This window comes from Lutjanus erythropterus, chromosome 19 (assembly GCF_056507025.1).
Source record: "Lutjanus erythropterus isolate fLutEry1 chromosome 19, fLutEry1.hap2, whole genome shotgun sequence".
Classification (NCBI taxonomy): Eukaryota; Metazoa; Chordata; class Actinopteri; order Lutjaniformes; family Lutjanidae; genus Lutjanus; species Lutjanus erythropterus.
In genome coordinates, this window is record NC_139335.1 from 24982276 (window position 1) to 25001444 (window position 19169).

Genomic DNA, 19169 nt, shown 5'->3' on the forward strand with positions numbered 1-19169 from the left:
TCACTCTTCTGATTACAGTAACACCATCAGTGGGTGGGCCTGAGCTTTTAGAGAAATCTACACTACCTAACACTGCTTCCAGCCACACCCACACCACTGCGGCAACACGCAGGGGGGCAAGTACCTATAGTAGCATGAACACTAGAGATAGAAATACTCTCAGTCATCATATAAAAATGGATTTATATCATATATAGTAGCTCTACAGTATGTACGAACACAAGAATGTGGTTGTTTTATGTAGTGTGGATGTTACTATATTTTTCACAAGTATATATTATTATTGCACTCTGGCTACACATATTTAGTAAGTTAGTTAGTTTGGTTGTCTTTAGATGTACAGAACACTAACTGGTGTCAGAGCTGATCCAGCTTGAGAACAGCTGCAGAAAGGGGGCTCAGTGATGGCAGGTCAAACGTTCTTTTTTTTTAAATGAGACTAATATTTAATGTTCATGTTGTATGTGTTCTCACAGCCAGCAGCCTCACTGAGAGGTTCGGCTGCTTGTGAGTTGTCATTTTGTAACTTATCTTGACAAATAAATACGTTGAGGTGCTGTGCTGTATATAATTTATTATATTTGAAGTATTCATTTGCAAAAACAGATATCAGTGTTTTTTATCTTCCACTCAAGGGGACAGCAATCAAATCAGTGTTGGGTTGTTTTGATAAGATAATTTGAAATTGTTTCAAGGAGAAATATGTAATATATTTGATGTAATAGATCATAAAATGACCACAAAGATAACCACAAAGATTTTCTCATTTGTCTGAAACACTACAGCCCCAGCATCTTCCATTAAAATCTCTATTCTCAGCTTAAATCACTGTTTTTGTTTTCCCCTTTCCACATTAGGTGTAAGAAATAATTATTAATCTCTTAGAAGGAGTTGATGTTTACAGCAGTTAAACTGAGCAATATGTTAATGGGTCTGACAGGCAGGAAGACAGACAGTGGTGGAACGCTTTTGTTTTTAGGACAATGGGCTTTTCATTTAGCGTTTGTAGACACCTGATCAAATTACAGCGTAGGACTGACCATTGCTTGTTATTGTCAAATTACAATGTTATGCTTGTATTGGACTCCTGCAGTGTTCCTGCAGCCTGCCTGAGCTTCCTTAAATCTGTGGAGGAGGGGGCAGGGTGAAACAACTTGCTTCAACCATAGACTTTATATTAAATATGATTTCAACCTTTTTAATATATCACCTAGGCTCCAATTCACTATTTCAACTCATTTTGGATGTGCAGCTATCTCATGTTGCTTGTTTAATTTTCATGAATCACATTTTTTATTGTGTGCTTAATGGAATATCAGTCAAACTTGTGCTACGTTAATCATATAATAATATATAATAATATATAATAATGGCCTTTATCTGTTTTTGCAAACAAACTCGTGATTTAAGTCACTACAAGGGCCAAACCAACATCATAGCCACATTTAAATTTGAATTTGTGGACAGTGCACAGGTACTGCTTCACACAAAATCATGAACCGGGACATCAGAGTGGAAAAGCGTCTCAAAATGAATTTGGCTTGCATCACTGAGCCCTCTTCTTAAAACTGTTATATAGACATCAAATACATAGAAATCTGAGACGAAGCTACAGAAACACATCACACCCCTGTTCTCGTCTTTCTCTTTTTCAAAATAGAAAAATAAAATCCCACTCGTCGACCTCAGCTAGCCTGTTGAGAGGAGGGTTAATCTCCCTCACTCTCTGCTCACTCTCTGTTTTGAAAAGAAACATACATTCACAAGAGGACAACAGAGGAAAAACAAGCAACTTGAAATTCAAATTTGTGTGCAAAAAACATTTTAGATCTCTATAAAAATATGTGCATATGGATAGAGCTATTTTTAATCTCACCAAATACAGTATTTTCCTTTATTTACACTGCACAGATACACAGATAAACATACACTACAGCTCTGCCCTGCTCCCCCTCTCTGTCGTTGCAGGCGTAAGAATAACATGGCCGACTTTCATGACAACAGATTTGACAATACTCGCACATAGGAAAACGCAGACACGCGCACTCACACACACACTTCTGCTCTGATCAATGTGATCGAGGAGCAGAGGAGGGGCAAGCAGAACTTCTGTAGAAAACCTGAAGTTGCATATCCCACAATTCCCCCCACGCTCGCATTTCACAAACCACTTCCTGTACAGGTCAGAGGTTATCAGCCAGACGCTGCTTCCTGATTGGCTTGCGTGGGTGGGGACAGTGTGTCAAAAAAACTTTGGCTACGGAGTTAGGTGGCTTTAGTCCTGGTGTGTTATCAGCAGAAGTCCTAAACACACCATGTACAGTGGGTCCTGTTTGACGCATACAGCCTCAGTGGATCTGCGCTCCTTCACGTTGGGTTTTAGGAAAATGGATCCATTGTTTGTCACTCTGGGACAGGACTGTACCAGCGTCTCTCTGGAAAGAATAATCCATGTCTTTTCAGTATTCTTAACAAAACAAAACAAAAAAAATCCCTCTCCCAGTAAACTTCTTTCACTCCTTTTCTCCCCAGCACCAATCTCTGCTGAGGTCAGCGGAGGACCCTCCATTTTGGACCAATAATATCACTTCCTGAAGGCAATACTCGATGCTCATTGGGCAGTCCTCCGATTCTTTGCACTGAATCCCGCACCGCTTCCCAGTCTGTTGTCGAAAGGGGAAGAACAGGTGGCTGAGTCAGCGTCCGATAGGCCGCTCATGTATCTGGACTGTGGTTGGTCAAAGGTGAACTGGGGGAGGGGCATGTAGTCCCCCGTGAGAGGGGAGCGCCTCGCGGCGGGGGAGAGGGAGTGTGTCTGAGAGAAAGGCATTGTGTTTGGGAGGAGAGGCGCATGAGGCTGGATGAAGATGTTAGGACTGATCGGAATGTGCGGGTGTGTTGGTGTGGAAGCGTGCGGTGGTGTGTACGTCGGAGTGTGTGTCGGAGTGGATGCCCGCGAGGGCATCAGCGTGTGTGTTGGTGAGTGTGCTTGCAGTGGTACATGGATTGGTGTGAGGCCGCTGTGCATCGGGGAGCGCATCTGCTGTGTGCGCATCTGTGAATCTGGCGAGACGTCTTGCATGTTTGACTGTGTGTGCGGGGTCAAGTCATACGATGGTGTCCTGCGTCTCAGCAACATGCTGCAGTCAGCCAGTTTTGGGGGTGAGGCGATTTGGGGGTGTTCCCTCTCTGAGGGTGGGTGGATGGATATACAAGGAGGACTCATCTTCTTCTTTCTGTGGCCGCCCCCAACAGACTGCACCCTCATGGGAAATCCCTGACCACCCTTTTCTGACCGGTGGGCCTCACGTGTAAAGTGTTGGTCGTCACTGGTGACAGCCTGTGGGAGGCAGACCTCGATAGAGTGGCGCCGCTGGTCATCAGGGTAACCAGCAGACAATGATGACGGCTTTTCCAGGAAGCCCTGGTTGTCGACGCTAAAACCCTTCCTAAAGTCACGGTCCTTCAATCCAACCCCAAGAAGACTGAGCGCACTCCTCGAGGAGGAAGGCGGGAGTGGTGGAGGAGGAGGGGAGGAGGTGGAATATGGGGTGATGTAGGGGGAGAGGGAGTGGCTGCGGCCGGCCTTCCCTTTGCTCTCCTGCCCTCCGTCCACATCGTCTCTCCACCTGTGGCGGGCCGAGCTGGTGATGTGATACACCTCCTCGTCCGCGGCGTCGCAGAAGGAGGCGGCAGAGGGCGGTCGAGGTCTGCGAAGGCTGGCGGGGCGCAGGGGGAGACGGGGGGAGGGCGGCGGAGGGAGGAGAAGCGAGGGGGAAGATGGCGGAGGAGGGAGGGGAGAGGGGGAGGACAGTAGAGGAGGCAGAGGAGAAGGAGGAGGGAGTGGGAAGGCAGAAGGGGAGCAAGGTGGGAGAGAGAGGGCTGAGGGTGAGGAAGGAGGAGGGGGAGGAAGGGGAGATGGGGAGGAGGTATGAGGAGAGAGAGGAGAAGGGGAGGGGGGAGGCAGATGGATAGGGTTGGGCCTCTCTTGACGCTCACAACTCTGAGACTCCACAGAATCCACTTTAACTGCCACCTGCAACATAAAAACACACCAGCACACCTTTCATCAATAAATCTGAATCTAAATATTTTTATATACAGCCCAAAATCACAAAACACAACTGAATATCTTTATTTATCTTTTATTTACATTGTTCACAGCATCCCAACTTTTTGGAATTGGGGCTGTGTACGTATGTAACCTAAAATCTCTCTCACCTGTCTGCGTAGGGCCCGCGGGGAGGAGCTGGGCGTGGGCGGGGCGATGCGGGGCAGGGTGAGGGTGGGAGGTGACCGGAGGTGAACGGGGGAAACATCTGGTACTTGCAGCAGTGCGCGACTGTCACAGGGCTGGGAGTGGACCGATGTCACTGAGCCTGAAGGTACAAACATAAAGAGTATGAATCACACACATGATACAATGACATGTGCACACTCTCAATGCAAACACATGCACTTTTGCAGAAAACACATGCATCTACAAACACATAATACTTACTATTTCTTTTCAATTTGGAATTTTTTTAAATCATTATGTCTGAGCAATCTAAAACCATAAAATCACAAACACGTTATTTTGATAGAATATTTGGATTTGAGCAGCAAGAATTCGATTAAATCCATTAAATTAAAAGTTCCCAAAATAATGCAACTGCTTCCAAATTGGCATCAAAATAAAGTGTTTTCTGAATGAAAAGTCATCAGCACATACAGTAGGTTGCTCATCAAAACAGAAATGTTATCAGTAAAGTAGCAACTGACTGTCAGAGATAGTCATACAAGGCCAGTTTGCTGGATGTAATATTCTGCATGAGAGCCTGGTTACATTAAAGGGACAGTTCACTGCTTTTTATGTGGATCGCCAATTGCTTTTGATGGCAAACGCAGTTAATTGAAGTAATAAGTTCCTCAGTGCATGTTACATTGAACAAGAAAGCTGCCTACATGTACCAGGAAGCCTCTGATGCCTACACCCATGTTGCTATGTATAACTGCCCTAGCCTTTAGCCACTACTTTTTTTGGATTTCCCTCTGATGTCTTTTAGCTACCCAGGTTCAACTCCTTGTGATTCAATGATACAGTTTCCTGATGGACAGATCACAATAGCTTACTTGTCGCTAAAGTAACTGACTGTAACTGTTAGCTGCTGTTAGCAGGAAAAAGAGTCAGGCTCAGCAGCTTTTCAGTAAACACATCCGGTCTCCAGGATGAATACAGCCTCCAAGACCGACTGGGAACAGAACACCAAGGTTATACCGATGTGGTGTTCTTGCTGGGTTCTGCTTCTAGCTCTCCAGGGCCAACCAAGCTAGCTCATTTGGCCATAGCAATAAGCACTTCACTAGCCATTTCATGAGATTTTTAACATCAATAACATCACTGGTGCAGGAATAACAATAGATTTTGCGGCATGAAAACTTTCTCAGTCGATACAGCGCATTGAGGAATTTAATGCTTCAGTTGACTACAATTACCATCAATACTTAGACAGTGGATTAGACATCCACATAAAAAGTAGTGAATTTCCCCTTTAACAGTTTCACGTGACTGTATTTAGACAGTCATGCCAGGGAGTCCTGATAACATATACCACATACATTCAGACGACTCTAAATATAAGTCTGACAGCGAAAAAGACGAGGAGGAACCTCCACCATAAATTTAATCTGTGCTCAGTGTGTGACCAGGGTCTTATGCATGCTGCTCTCACAGATCCAGCACACCTGTGAGATCAGATGTAAGAACACAGTAAAGCAGCAGAAGTCAGAGTTAATTTTCAGTTGGTACTTTCAGGCCAAGCTGTAAAGCCACTCGCCCACCAGTTTTAATCTTAAAAAAACAAAACAAATAAATAAAAACAGACAAAGCACCACAGTTGTGATGATTACATTGTTTTATGCATTACACTTTTCTGACTTTGCAGCTTGGCCATTAAGTTAACCATCATTCTTGTTGAGTATTCAGCCATTCCACAGCTGAGCAGATGAGCCTGTGTGAAGGTTGCAGAGATTCACATGAATCAGCTCATCCACTACAGTGAGTACCTTGGGACAGAGCTGGGCCTGTCCACAGCCTGGCCACAACATGCCATTAGAATCTGACTGCAGATAAAACAGTGCTTGTCAGTGCTTAGAGTAGTTTTCTCAGCATGTTCATTCTGACTCTAATTGGTCTTGTGTCTTGTTTTGCTTTGTGTTGAAAGACCCAAACCGGAACGTGAAAGAAAAGCACCATGAATGCCAAACAAACTGGTGTGTGTTTCCCATTGAACTGTTTTTTTCTGTTTGACATTTACCATCATTTATTATTAAATGTACAATATTCATCATAAGACATAAAATGATTGATTGAAATTCCATTATAAGTTCATTGTAAATCATGTGACTTTACACTCATTTACACAAGTTACATGTTTTTCTATCAAGTGTGATTGAAGTGTGTTTTACGTGGGGTTAATAAGCCCATTAATCGCATACTTTGGCAAAAGATAGAAACTTGAATTCAGAAGATGTGCGGTATATTTCTCTGTTTAAAAAGGAAAATAGGTGCGAGAATATTTAATTTCTTGACACGCTGTGCGTTCATTTTGCTTTGTTTATTTTTGCCCACAGCTGCTTGCACACATCTCCCAGCTCAAGAGGACAGGAGGAGGTGGGGAGCGAGGGGACAAGTATACTGCCAGTTGCCGATGGATGGGCTGATGATGGTCAGTTGGAAAATTTTAACACATAGCCCAACCCTAGTAGAACTGCTATTGGAGCACAGAGCAAAAAGGGGTAGGACTTTGGTAGGGATAACTACAATGCCATTTTCATATTTGTCCATCTATACATCATGTCAAAAAAAAACCCAAAACAAAACAAAAAAAGCATGGTCAGGGTTTCAAATCCCGAAAGTGTAATTTTTTGAATATATAATATTAAATTAGTCCCTCTTTCCCAATTAGGCATTGCTCCAAAATGATCAAAACTAATCTGGATTGGGACTTTAAAAGCATCGGAAACCTCCAGAACCATAAAAATCCATTAATCTCACATGTTGTTAACAACAAGACCAAAGAACTACTGGGGGACCCACCACTCTGTATCAACCAAATTCTTAGATTGACATACTTAAAACTTCAGTTCTTAACCAGCTGTGGCTGTAACCATTAATTTAAGTTGGGCACTAGAAACATGCAAGCATTATTTAAAAATCTTACTTTAGTGAAGTCTACTGAACAGGATTAGCAACTGTGTCTGTTAGAGCAATAATAATAATAGTAGCTAGACAGAAAAGACAAAGCAACTCCATGCGGGTCTCATTTTCTAATATTTAAATCCAGAGCAGATACGTTACCTGAATGCTGGTTCTGGGGACTGAGATCTACCTCCTCCAAAGGGTAGGGGGCGCTGGCGGGCCGCACAGGTCGGAACATGTAGCTGTCGTTAGGCAGAGAGTGCATCCTGGATACAGACATCTTCCTTGGCGACAGCAGGTCCTGCTCACTGTACTGCACCTCTTCCTCCTACAGGGGGAGACAGAGACCACACAGCTCCATCACTGACTGGGTTTTTACATGCAGCAACTCTGCCTGGTGCAACACATGGTCTTTTACAATGAATACATTAAATAAAAGAACATATTGAGAAACATTTATCACATGCAGCTTACGTTCTTCCAGTACATTTCCTGACTGAGTAATGAGGTGATGTCCTTCCTACCTGTCCAGGTGAATGAGGACATGGCCCAACATAGGTCCCCCCCACTGAACTGTTGTTGGAGGTTGTGCTTAATCTGCGTTGCCTCTCCATTGCCATTTCCAAGGCGATCTCTGCATCCATCTCTGCATCCTCTTTAGCCTCCTGCAAGAGTATGACAAGTCATTTTACTTAATGGCTAAATCTTACAGTAAATGCTGACATACATCAAAGTAAGTGTTCAGTTAAAGCTACTATGAGGAGTTTTAACATGTTATGAAACCATCTCAATTTAATACCGATGTCTCTATATGACCTACATAAGAAAATGACACCATCGTTAAGAGGATCGGCTATTTCTTTATAGTTTTTCTTAATGCCTGCCAATTGGTCGGATTCTCCTTGAAATCAGATTTAATGAGCCTGTCTTTGCATTTTCTCTGGCACAGTTATAGTGAATAGTATATTACTCAGTTAAAATGAAGAAGGAGGAGATGTTTGTTGCCATAATTTTATTTTTGATGTTATATATTGTGGTTATGGTGGAGAAAATACTACCACTTTTGTCCACAGGGGCCTCTAAAATCAACAACATATGAAAGTTTGTTATAGCAGCTTTAAGTCTAAAAGGGTAAAAACTGTAATGAGAAAATAACCAATACATAAATCATGTGGATTTATATTAATGTGTGTTCATGCACTCTCTTAGCCCTTCAAGTCACTGTACCTTGTTGCTTTCCTCTAGATGTTTCATCAAAACAGCCACCACCACATTGACCAGCACAAACTGAGCCATGAGCACAAAGGTGACGAAGTAAATTGGAGAGACCCAGGGCAGGTAGGTGAGACAGTGGCTTTCTTCTGGAAGACACTCCCTTAATGTGTCCTTAAAAGACGTAAAGAAAGATTGAGACAGAAAGAGGGACAGAGCAGAGAGACAGAGAAAAGTTATCACATGTGGATATGCTCAATTAAAAAACTGCCCATCCGATATGCCGGAGGCTGCATTACAAAAGCTTTGAAACCTTAACTGTTATAAACCATGGGTATATGATATAGAGCAGAGGCATTTAAGGACAGTGGGAGTAATGTAGGGTAGAAAAGAGTATGTTAAAATTGCAGCTGCTTTAACACTGAAATAACAGCTTCTTCCTGTCGAGTATCTGTAGATTGCTAAATGTAAATGATGACAAACCTCGCTTGCATCTAAAAATTAAATGTTGAAATCTGGAAAAACCCTGTAACATATGTACATCTCAATTAACCAACATAATTCATAACATAATTTTTATTATTTACTATTTTACAATATTTTTTAAAAATTTGTCAAAGATACTGAAAATAACACAGGGTTTGTCATTGTTATTGAAATTTAACAATACTCTGCACTTTTATTTTATGATTTTGTGCTTGCTGTTTCTGAGTTTGAGTTCTAAAAAGATTTCGCTTTTCTTCATTTACAAATTGAGTATATTCTGTTCAGCCTTTTTGGTAAGGTTGCTTACAAAACTCAGAACAGTTTCATTGTCACCGGAACAAGTTGCCTTTTATCTTAATAAATCTTTTCAACCTTTTGTTTGCAGAAGCTAAATTTAAAGACCTTAAGTTTATGTAATTGACAGAAGGGACTTGAAATTTCTGGAAAAATGGTGTGGATTTAGCAATGTTGCAGAAGTTTTGATGAATAAAACTCCACACACCTTATCACTTCCTTCCACCACTCCTATCAAAAAAAAAACCAAAACAAAAAAACTGGGAAATAGGCGCAGCTTCAGGTCCAGACCATTTCATAACAGCCCCCAGTCCCTGAGGAGGGGACTTGTCCTGCAGGGATGGTATGTGTGTCTAATTTCTGTTTAAATCAGGGTGACCCAGTCTTCTGTCCTTCAGTATGAACTGCAGCAGCCCCCTGCTACTATCAGCAGATGGGACAAGGATGCAGCTTTATCCCCACCTCAGGATGGACTCAAAGTACTAAATAACTTAATACAAATGAAATAAACATTAAGTTTAGGGAAGGAGGAGGAAAGTAAAAACCCCATTTCCTAAAAAAAAGTGACATTGTGTGAAATGTAGGGCTGTCAAAGTTAATGCGAATTCCTTTTAATGCCACTAATTTTTTTGACATGCAATTAACGCACATTCTGTTATATCGGTCTGACCAATAGTTTGAATGAGACGTGAGCTTCATTGTTACCCAACAATGTAAAAGCTTGTCTGTTTAGGCAACTGGCTCAACACAAAGAAACAGAAGTACAGGAGGAGGGAGAGGAGAGAGAGTGCTGATCGAGCTGCAGCTTCACCTGAAACCAGGTAAAAGTAAAAATAAGGCTGACTCACAGCAGAGAGAGAGTGAGAGAACGTGTGAATATGGACAGACAGACTTGATTTAAAAACTTTTTATGATCATGAATCATAATGTCATCATACTCTTCTGTGGTGATTTTTAACTCCTAGTCCGATTTATGTACTTTTAAATACTTAATTACTTCATGCCGATTGATCACAACAGTGAGGGAGGAGAGACGAGCTGCAGAGAGGAGGGAGGGAGGGAGGGAAGGGTGTGTGTGTGTGTGTGTGTGTGTGTGTGTGTGTGTGTGTGTGTGTGTGTGTGCTGACCAATATAAAAACTTTACTGATCATGAATCCTGATTTCACTGTACAGTTCAGTGGTTTAAACTCCACAGATTAAAGTATCTGTTGCTGCAAAGGCCAAACAGACAGACGCTTGTCTCCTCCACAAAACATTTGTCACTGCACTGCATTATTGTAAGTCACAATGAATAGTACAGACTCTGTCTCTCCTCTTCATCTCCTCGGTGTGTGTCGGTGTGCAGTTTGCTGTGTGCTGTGGTCTAAATCTGAAGCCTGCAGTGCGCCATAAAAGCTACAATGGGTTTTTCTATTGAAGCTTTTAGTGCGTTTTGGCCCTCATGTTAAATTGAGCAGGTCAGTATGCTCATCTGTGCCTGATGGACTTGGGTTTGTTATCTTATTATTTGAGCATATTTTTTATGCCAAATGCAGTGCCTTTGAGGGTTTCTGGTTTTTGGTTAATGTATTTTATTTTCTATTATAAAGTTACATCTGAATTACACTTTAAACACTTGAAAAAGGTACATTTTGAACAAGTAAAAAATGTGTGATTCATTTGCGATTAATCATGATTAAATATTTAAAAAAAGAAGTTATCAGTTTGGACATTAAATATCTTGTCTTTGTACTGTATTTCAATTGAATGTAAGATGAAAAGGATTTGCAAATCATTTGACAAAGTCACAACTTTTTTGAAATTGGGGTTGTCTATAAAAATAAATGCATAAAAGTGGATAAATGTAAAAAAAGAGTGGTTGGATTAGAAGTTACATAAGATGTATTTTTTAGCTGTAGCTTTTAGCTTTAACCTCTGGTTAAATGTAGAAAGTGTGTAGGTTGTGACTGTCCTCTACTGGAACTTTTGAATGGTGACTGTGATTGTATTGTATCAATATCTATATAATATTATGGTTTGACACATATTCTGAAAAAATCTAACCCCAAAATGTTGGAAATCAATGTAAATTCACCTTTATGCCTTGGAAAACCTACCAGAAATTAACATCAGTGTGCTTAAGATTCATATTTGTATTATCATTGTTTGTTTAACACTAATACTCAAACAATATAAAAATATTCTCAATATTGTCCTTACTGGCCTATTAATGTGTCATTTTTGAGTCAGCTGAGGATGATTATATATTACATCACATTTTTAATAAAGTGAAAGTCAAGATGTGACAGAGTTGACATTGCTAAGCTCTAAGCTACTTTATTATTTCATAATTGGTTTTGGAGGTCATTGCTCTCTCTGCGGTTATGAGATAATCTAGTCATCATTTATGTGAGTGTGTGTGTGCATGTGTGTGTGTTGGGGGGTGCGTGTGTGTTCATACTTTCATAATCCCGTTCCAGTTGTCTCCAGTGGACACTCTAAACAGAGTGAGGAAGGCCATCCCAAAGTTCTCAAAGGTTGCGTGACGACTCAGACCCTCACACGGGTTGTTATCATTGCACTCTAATCAACACACAAACATAGAGAGACATGAATTACACTACACATATACGTGGTGCTTAAAAAGCAAACATAACACGGATAAAAGCGAGTACAAATGTGCGTCCCAGAAAGTCCGGATGCCGTGAAAGCAGCGTGCACCAAACACAAACAGCTGCTGAGCAGGGTGTCTCTGTGGACCTGACAGAGAATAGGAGAGGAGATTGCTGTCTTCTGGAGGACAGGGAAAGTCTCTATCAGTCTCAGGGTCAATTTGACAGAAAGCCCCCAGGAGCCTGTTAACAGATTCGTAACAGCCACCACAAGATATCTCCCTCTGTTTATGAAGCCCAGGTCACATTAGCAGGAAGCTATGGAGGAACGAGACAGTCCCTGGAGTGGTGTGTACCTTGTTTCTTATTCTGAGGATCAAACACCAGGAAAGAAAATGAGACGCTTTCACAAAGAGTGTGTAGCTGGATATAGTCACTCTCCTGAATAAGAAATGTATTCATCAAAACCAAGCAGTAACCATGTCGGTAACACTCTATAATAACCATCAATAATAAACGGTAAATTGACTTTAGTTAATCTACTTTAGTTTCTAGTTATTTTACTGTTTAAAAAGTGTTTTGATACGACAATTCATTCAGTTAATCATTAGAAATCATATAATTATGTTATTTCATCATTAGTTTGTGTAATAAAATATAATTAGTTTATAAATTACATAATGTACCATAGCTGATAGGAGATGATCACAATTCTATTCTGTTTAAACAGTTTATTATTGCCCACATTATTACATTATTCACTATATCAAGTATTTGTTAATGATTACCAACTTATTTACAAACATTTAAGAAATTATTACAGGAGAGATGGGCCAGATATTTGTAACACTTTCTTAATGGTCGCACAGAAGATGGTCAATTACCCAACACACACACTCTGTAGCCTAAATTTCAAGCTTATCTTAATTAGTAGTAGTTGTAAACTGTCTATAAACATTATTTGGCTGGCTATTATAAAGTTGCAAATGAAGATTATAACACCTTACATACTTAGAAATGTAATTTATGCATACCGTGTTATCACATGGACTTATGTAAGCAACATAATCTGATCTTTTCATAAACGTAAGTAGTTTTGTTTTCTGAACCTAAAGTAGTTTTTGTGCCTTGAACGTTTACTGTAAAGCCCTGCACATGCAGAAATGACACTTGAGTAATTAGGTCTAGGGCCACTGGCCAAGCTGCTGTATGTTACCTGCTGTCTATAAACATTATTTGGGTGGCAATTTGAAAGTTGCAACTGATATTAGTATAAAAGCTAACAATTTCTTATTAAATGGTTTATAAATCACATATAAACAGTAACAATTAACTAAAGCTTAATCTACTATCAATTTATCATTTATTATTATAAAGTGTTACCGATCAGTGATCTGATCTGATTTAGATTCATATTCCAACTGAAATACATTCAGTATCAGCTATGGTCAAAATACCTGCTAACAGTACAGCAGTTTGAATCCAAAGCTGTGAGTAGTAACATTCAGAGTATCAACACACAGTGTCACCTATGTCACCCGAGGGCTCTGGAAGAAATTTAACATCTTACAAAGTCTTTGTTTCTCTCTGAGGGAAGAAAGAATTTATGAGCCGTTGAAGCCAGCTATTGGTTGCCAATTATTTCACAACACCAGCGCTAACCCCCAAAAAGCTCACATGAGTTTAGCCTTTACTGCTTCTTTACTGTATCTGCTTGCTTTGTATTCTCTGTCAGCTTAGACATAATCACAGACATCAGGACTCTGATGGAAAAAGTGAAGTTCATTTATTGAAAACCTTTCATGGGAACGGGACATGTTTTGAATGTTGATTACTGTAAAATTTTATCAGTGTGAACTCCCAGAAACATTCTCTGACATAAAAAAAAACCCAGTGAGCCCCAACATGCTGCAACCTACAGAGAAAATTAGTTCAACACAATATGACAGTCATGAACATGATGGACATGCGTGATGTGCTACACATAGGCCACCAAGAGACAGAAAGAGAGAGAGGGAAAGAGCTCAGGACGAGTGAAAGAGAGTGTGTGAATATGGACAGAAGTCAATTTGATATAAAAAGGTTCTTTGATCACAAAGCCTGATGTTTCTCTATAATTCTGTGGTGTATCAGCACTATGCTTCAGACTGTCAACAGTAATACAGAAGGAGAGATCTGCATCATCTGGTTGTCTCCTGTGAAATGTCTGTATCCTACAGAACCCAATTTGATGATGATTGATAATGAATTACATTGTCCTTAATTTCCTATACTAAGTCATCATTTTCAAAAGGTTTCTCATTATTTTGAAGTACTCCTTATTTCATAAAAACATGAATATTGTGCACCATTTACTATGAGGTCTTTATGTAGACTGACAATGCCTCAACTCCGTAAATAACGTCCAGTATCCCTGCTAATGATTATCAATCATAGTAATCAAAATGATTATCTTAATAATTATTAAAATGAAGCACAACTACAATAGATCATTGTAAGCCAAACAGGTTATACATAATTGATTAATTATGTAGGTTTGTATGCATTTTAAAGTGATCTGTCATGGCTTATGTGGAAATTAGATTTGGCAAAGCAATTACACTGACGGCATCCAAATGGCCAGCAGTGGTCCAGGATGGATGTAAAGTCATAGTAATGCGTCTTTGTCCTCACCAAACTATACTGCGATATTCTCCACCAAGCCTTTACCAAAATACGAATCCCTTCTCCAGCTTTTTAACTTTTTACAACAGTACTCAAAGTGAAGCACTGGCAGGGAAAAGAAGGCATTCGGCACATCCAAAAGCTTTTGTCAGCAACTTGACAAAGGCGAAAAATCACAGCAAAAATGGAGAGGGATTTATACTTTATAAAAATGGAAAACAGGCATCTATTCGTTCTCCCAATGTGTCGAGCAGAAGCATAACAACATTTCACAAAAAGAAACCTCTTCATCCCCAAGTTGTTTTCATTTTGTCCTCCCAGATGTATTTTTTTTTTTGCTAATCCTCTTCCCTCACACATTGTTGTGCTCTCAGAGAAAATGAGTTGGACGGAGCCGGGCCTATAGAGAAAGCGACATGTAAATAAATGTGATCATGCAAATGTGATCTGCTCTTGTTAGAACCAGGGGTCTGACGTGAGAGTGGCGGAGACGGAGAGACAGACAGCGAGACAGATGGGGGTACAGAGTGAGGATTCAGCTGAGACAGTTCAGGCAGGGAAATTCGCTGTAAGTCGTGACTGTGGTAGTAATGATTGGATTCAAAAACCTTTTCCGTTGAAGCTTGTAGGGCGTGATACATGTGTGTTTGTGTGTTTACTGCCGGTAGTGTGACTGACCCAGTTTGCCAAACAGCTCCACTCCCAGCGCAGCATAGATGAAGAAGAGCAGCATGAAGAGGAGACCAAGATTTCCCACCTGGAAGCGATACACATGTTAGATCCTTCTCTGCACGGAAACACCACAGTCTAAATATTGCTTGCTTCAACCTGCAGGGAATAGAAGACTTTAAGATTTATGTATTACATTTATTCCATTTTACAATATCCTAACCGCACATTATAGGTGGAAAGAAACATATTTAATGAAAATGTCTTGTACCAAAGTGAACTTCTGTACAGCCACAACATTAAAACCACCTGCCTAATATCGTAATATTGACAGCTTTAAACCTTCGAAGCGTGGACTCTACAGACCTCTGAAGTTGTCCGGTGGTATCTGGCACCAAGACACTAGCAGCAGATCCTTTAAGTCCTTTAAGTCCACCATCATTGGCTGGACTTCAAACAATGATGAGACTTTATATTGGGAGGAAATCAACAGTCTTGCAGTCTTGCAGAGTGGTGCCCAGAAAACAACCTTCTGCTCAAAGTCAGCAAAACCAAAGAGCTGATTGTTTTTTGGAGAAAGGAGGAAAAGACACACACCCCAGTCTAAATCAGTGGAGCTGAGGTGAAGCAGATGAACAGTTTTAGGTTCCTGGGAATCATTACCAATCCACCATGGTAAAGAAAGCTCAGAAATGTCTGCATTTCTTAAGGAAACTCAACAAGGTGAAATTCCCTTGCCATGTTCTTGTTAAGTTCTACAGAAAGCATCCTGACTGGAAACACAACAAACTGGCATGAGATGTCCACGACCCAGGACAAGTGGACTCTACAGCGGGTCGTTGAAACTGCCCAGAGTATCGCTGGTACCTATCTATCCATCATCAGTGACATCAAGGACCTGAGGTGCCTCTGTAATACCTAAAGGATACTAAAAGACTACACCCACCCAGCCACAGTTCACCCTGCTAACATCAGGCAGGACATACAGGAGCTACGCAGCACTGACTTTTTCAGAAATTCATGCTGCAGTAGCTCGGCTGTGGGATCGAACTAGATAGGCGAGCCTTTGCTCCCCCTGCGTATCAATGAGCTGTGGACACCCATGACCCTGTCGCCGGTTCACCTGTTGTCCTTTCTTGGACCACTTACAAACCATGCTACCTGAATTCTGTTTTATTTTCCCCAAGGAAAACTACACTGATTAACATAATAAAACCTATGCATTCATAAAATTAACAGGCTGACACGTACTCTGTGTTTCTGCACGTTAGAAATCACTGAAAACTTTGGCATCGTCAATCAAAAATCTGAACTGAGTTACTGACAGTAGCTTTCTACTCATGTAGAAAGCATCATGAAGGATTTTTGTGCAAACCCTATGAACTGTGAACATTTCTCACGACTACATCTGCATTATACCGTCAGGAAGTTCCCAGCATGTTGTCTTTTATCCAATCTGTTCTTGTACACTCTGTGCCCTCGTGGTTATATGTGTGCACTTGACATTTAGAAACAAGCAGAACAACGGAGTCTGTCACTGCATGTGCATCATAGTCTTAGCTGCATGCTCTTTGCCTCGAAGAACTGTGCCAGGCAGCAGGAGAGTGAGAGACCTGAGATACCCCTACAACATCTGCAGACATACTTTACAAGGAGTGTGTGTTGACTGGTTAGAAAAAGCACATCAAGTAATAATAGGGAGGAAGTTGGCTGCACAGTCTAACTCTGAAACTGGGTTGCAACAACAAAGATGAATTTAATCTAACATTTGTCCTGATCAGAGTTTAGCCAACCTAGGTTTAAAATGAGGCAATCCAGATATAAAATTTAGCTAAAAAGTTAATAAAATATGTTGTTTGCTAGCTAGCTAAAAAGTTAAGTAAACATGTCATTATTTGCTAACTAGTCGCCTAATTAGCCCACTCATGATGGCTCAGCAGAGAAGCTCTAATTTCTCCACCTTCAGTCTGTCCATCTCAAAAAGACATATTTCAGTTCCACCGCAAGTGTAAGTTTAATATATATATATTAAGATATTACTGGATCACAAATCAATTTAAATTGGAGTTTAAAGCTTTGGCGCAACAGAAAGAAATTTAATTGAGGTTTAGAGTAAAAACTACACTGGGGTTTAAAGCAGGGTTTAAATGCAATCTTTCTTAATGTTAAGCTAGTATAAAAGTTTGGTGTAACATAATTTAAAGTTAAACTATGATTTAATCAGGTTTAAAAATTAATCCTTGTTGGTGCAAACCAGCTTTAAAGTCGCTTTTTCAAAGACAGGACGGCTCAACAATCAAGGTCCAATATGTATGAAGTGACCATCTCTTTGAATCATTCATTTAACTGATTTCTTTGAAGCCTCCATGTCCTCAGCTGCACCATCTACTTTCATCCGCACCTATTATTTTTTAATACCTTCAAATGTTAAGACACTGCTCAATAATGTTGCTTCGTTCTCATTGAGTGTTTTTGATTGCAAAAAGTCCTGTGTGTGTGTGTGTGTGTGTGTGTGTGTGTGTGTGTGTGTGTGTGTGTGTGTGTGTGTGTGTGTGTGTGGCATTCATCATTATGCAAATTTAATAACAAAATCACGCACAGTCCAACTGTAAAGAGGTGGGAGAGGGAATCTACAAAATGAGACATTATAAGGTCAGAGTACAAATTCTGTTGTGTGGACAGATATGACTTGAGTTAAATATGCATCAACAAGCATAAATCTTTTAGAGAGCTGTCTGTTCCAAACATAAATTTCATATTTACCCTGAAGTCATACAAAAAATCATAAATAAAACAAAAAACAAAATGACTGTTTCGTGTTTGAACCTGTGTTTACCTGTGGCAGCGCTTGCATGACAGTATCCAGCAGAGCTCTCATCCCTGTGGCCATCTTCAGAAGTTTTAGCACTGCAGAGGGACAGAGGAGCAGTCTTAAACACCTTGTTGTAGCTGGCTTCATCAGCCCCATTTGCTGCAAAATTTACAATGGCATGGCACGATACAAGTACACCAGGGAGGGAGGCACTCAAATTTGTAGTGTTTTCATTTCTAGATGCCAGGAGGCATCAGTGACACTTTTAATGGTGAATCCACAAGAATATAAAATAAAGAAATGGGTGACAAAAAGTGCTTCACAACATGAATGACATATATGATGCATGCATGGGTGTCTGTAGTGATGACTTACAAACTAAATGTACATCTTACTGTACATTTTGTAATTGTTTACGAGATAAACAGGTATAGGTGTATGTGTCTGTGTTTGTTACTAATGTTGTGGGGACATAAACCTGTTTACACACTCACATTGTGAGAACCTGCCTTCCTTATGGGGACCAAATGGAAGTCCCCATAACGTAAATCATTAAATTTTAGGGTGAAGACTTGGGTTAGGGTTAGGGTATGGCTAGAATTTAGCTAAGGTTAAGCAAGTAGCCATTATAGGTAGGGTTAGGGCAAGTCTCCTGGAGTGAAAGACACGCATCTGTGTGTGTGTGTGTGTGTGTGTGTGTGTGTGTGTGTGTGTGTGTGTGTGTGTTTGTACCTCGTGCTATTCTGAGTACTCTCATGATTCTGATGATGGTAGGATTAATGGGCAGTGCCGCGCTCATTTTCAGCTCCTCCAGGGTGATGCCCATGATGGACAACGCCACTATAGCTATATCCAGCTGATTCCACCTAAACACACAAATAAACACACGTAGAAAAAAAGATCATTTTCTGATGTTACTCCAGTTCAGTATGACAGGTTAGTATAGAGATAGTAAACATGGACCCAAAAGTAAAGCCAGAACATCTCAATCGCCCCCTGGTGGCTGGCTGCAATATATGTCATGCAGGAGACCAAAGTAAACATTGTATTTAGGAAATAATGACATATCACCAATGAAGAAAAACATTTTACAACATTTCGTCATGTATATAATCACATCCCATTGTGTTACCTGTCTTTGAAGAACCTGTGTATGCCGAATGCTGCAAGTTTCAGAAGGGCCTCGATGACGAAGATGAAGGTAAACACGTAGTTACAGTACTTCAGAACCTCCTCTAAATACTGAACACACAGACAC

General features: G+C 40.5%; 1 protein-coding gene across 2 annotated transcripts in view; it reads right to left on the reverse strand.

Moving 5' to 3' along the window:
* Nucleotides 1-1357: 1357 nt before the first annotated feature.
* The window catches only part of cacna1ha (calcium channel, voltage-dependent, T type, alpha 1H subunit a), an 83725-nt gene continuing 65913 nt past the window's right edge, over nt 1358-19169 (reverse strand). For both annotated transcript variants that reach the window (XM_084743353.1, XM_084743352.1), the window contains exons 27-36: nt 19044-19153; nt 18644-18777; nt 17936-18006; nt 15109-15187; nt 11616-11737; nt 8411-8569; nt 7708-7848; nt 7343-7511; nt 4222-4379; nt 1358-4036 (exon numbers count right to left, since the gene is read on the reverse strand). In XM_084743353.1, the coding sequence (XP_084599479.1) occupies nt 2612-4036; nt 4222-4379; nt 7343-7511; nt 7708-7848; nt 8411-8569; nt 11616-11737; nt 15109-15187; nt 17936-18006; nt 18644-18777; nt 19044-19153 (2568 nt within the window). In that variant the 3' untranslated portion in view covers nt 1358-2611. The remainder of the gene's footprint in view (nt 4037-4221; nt 4380-7342; nt 7512-7707; nt 7849-8410; nt 8570-11615; nt 11738-15108; nt 15188-17935; nt 18007-18643; nt 18778-19043; nt 19154-19169) is intronic.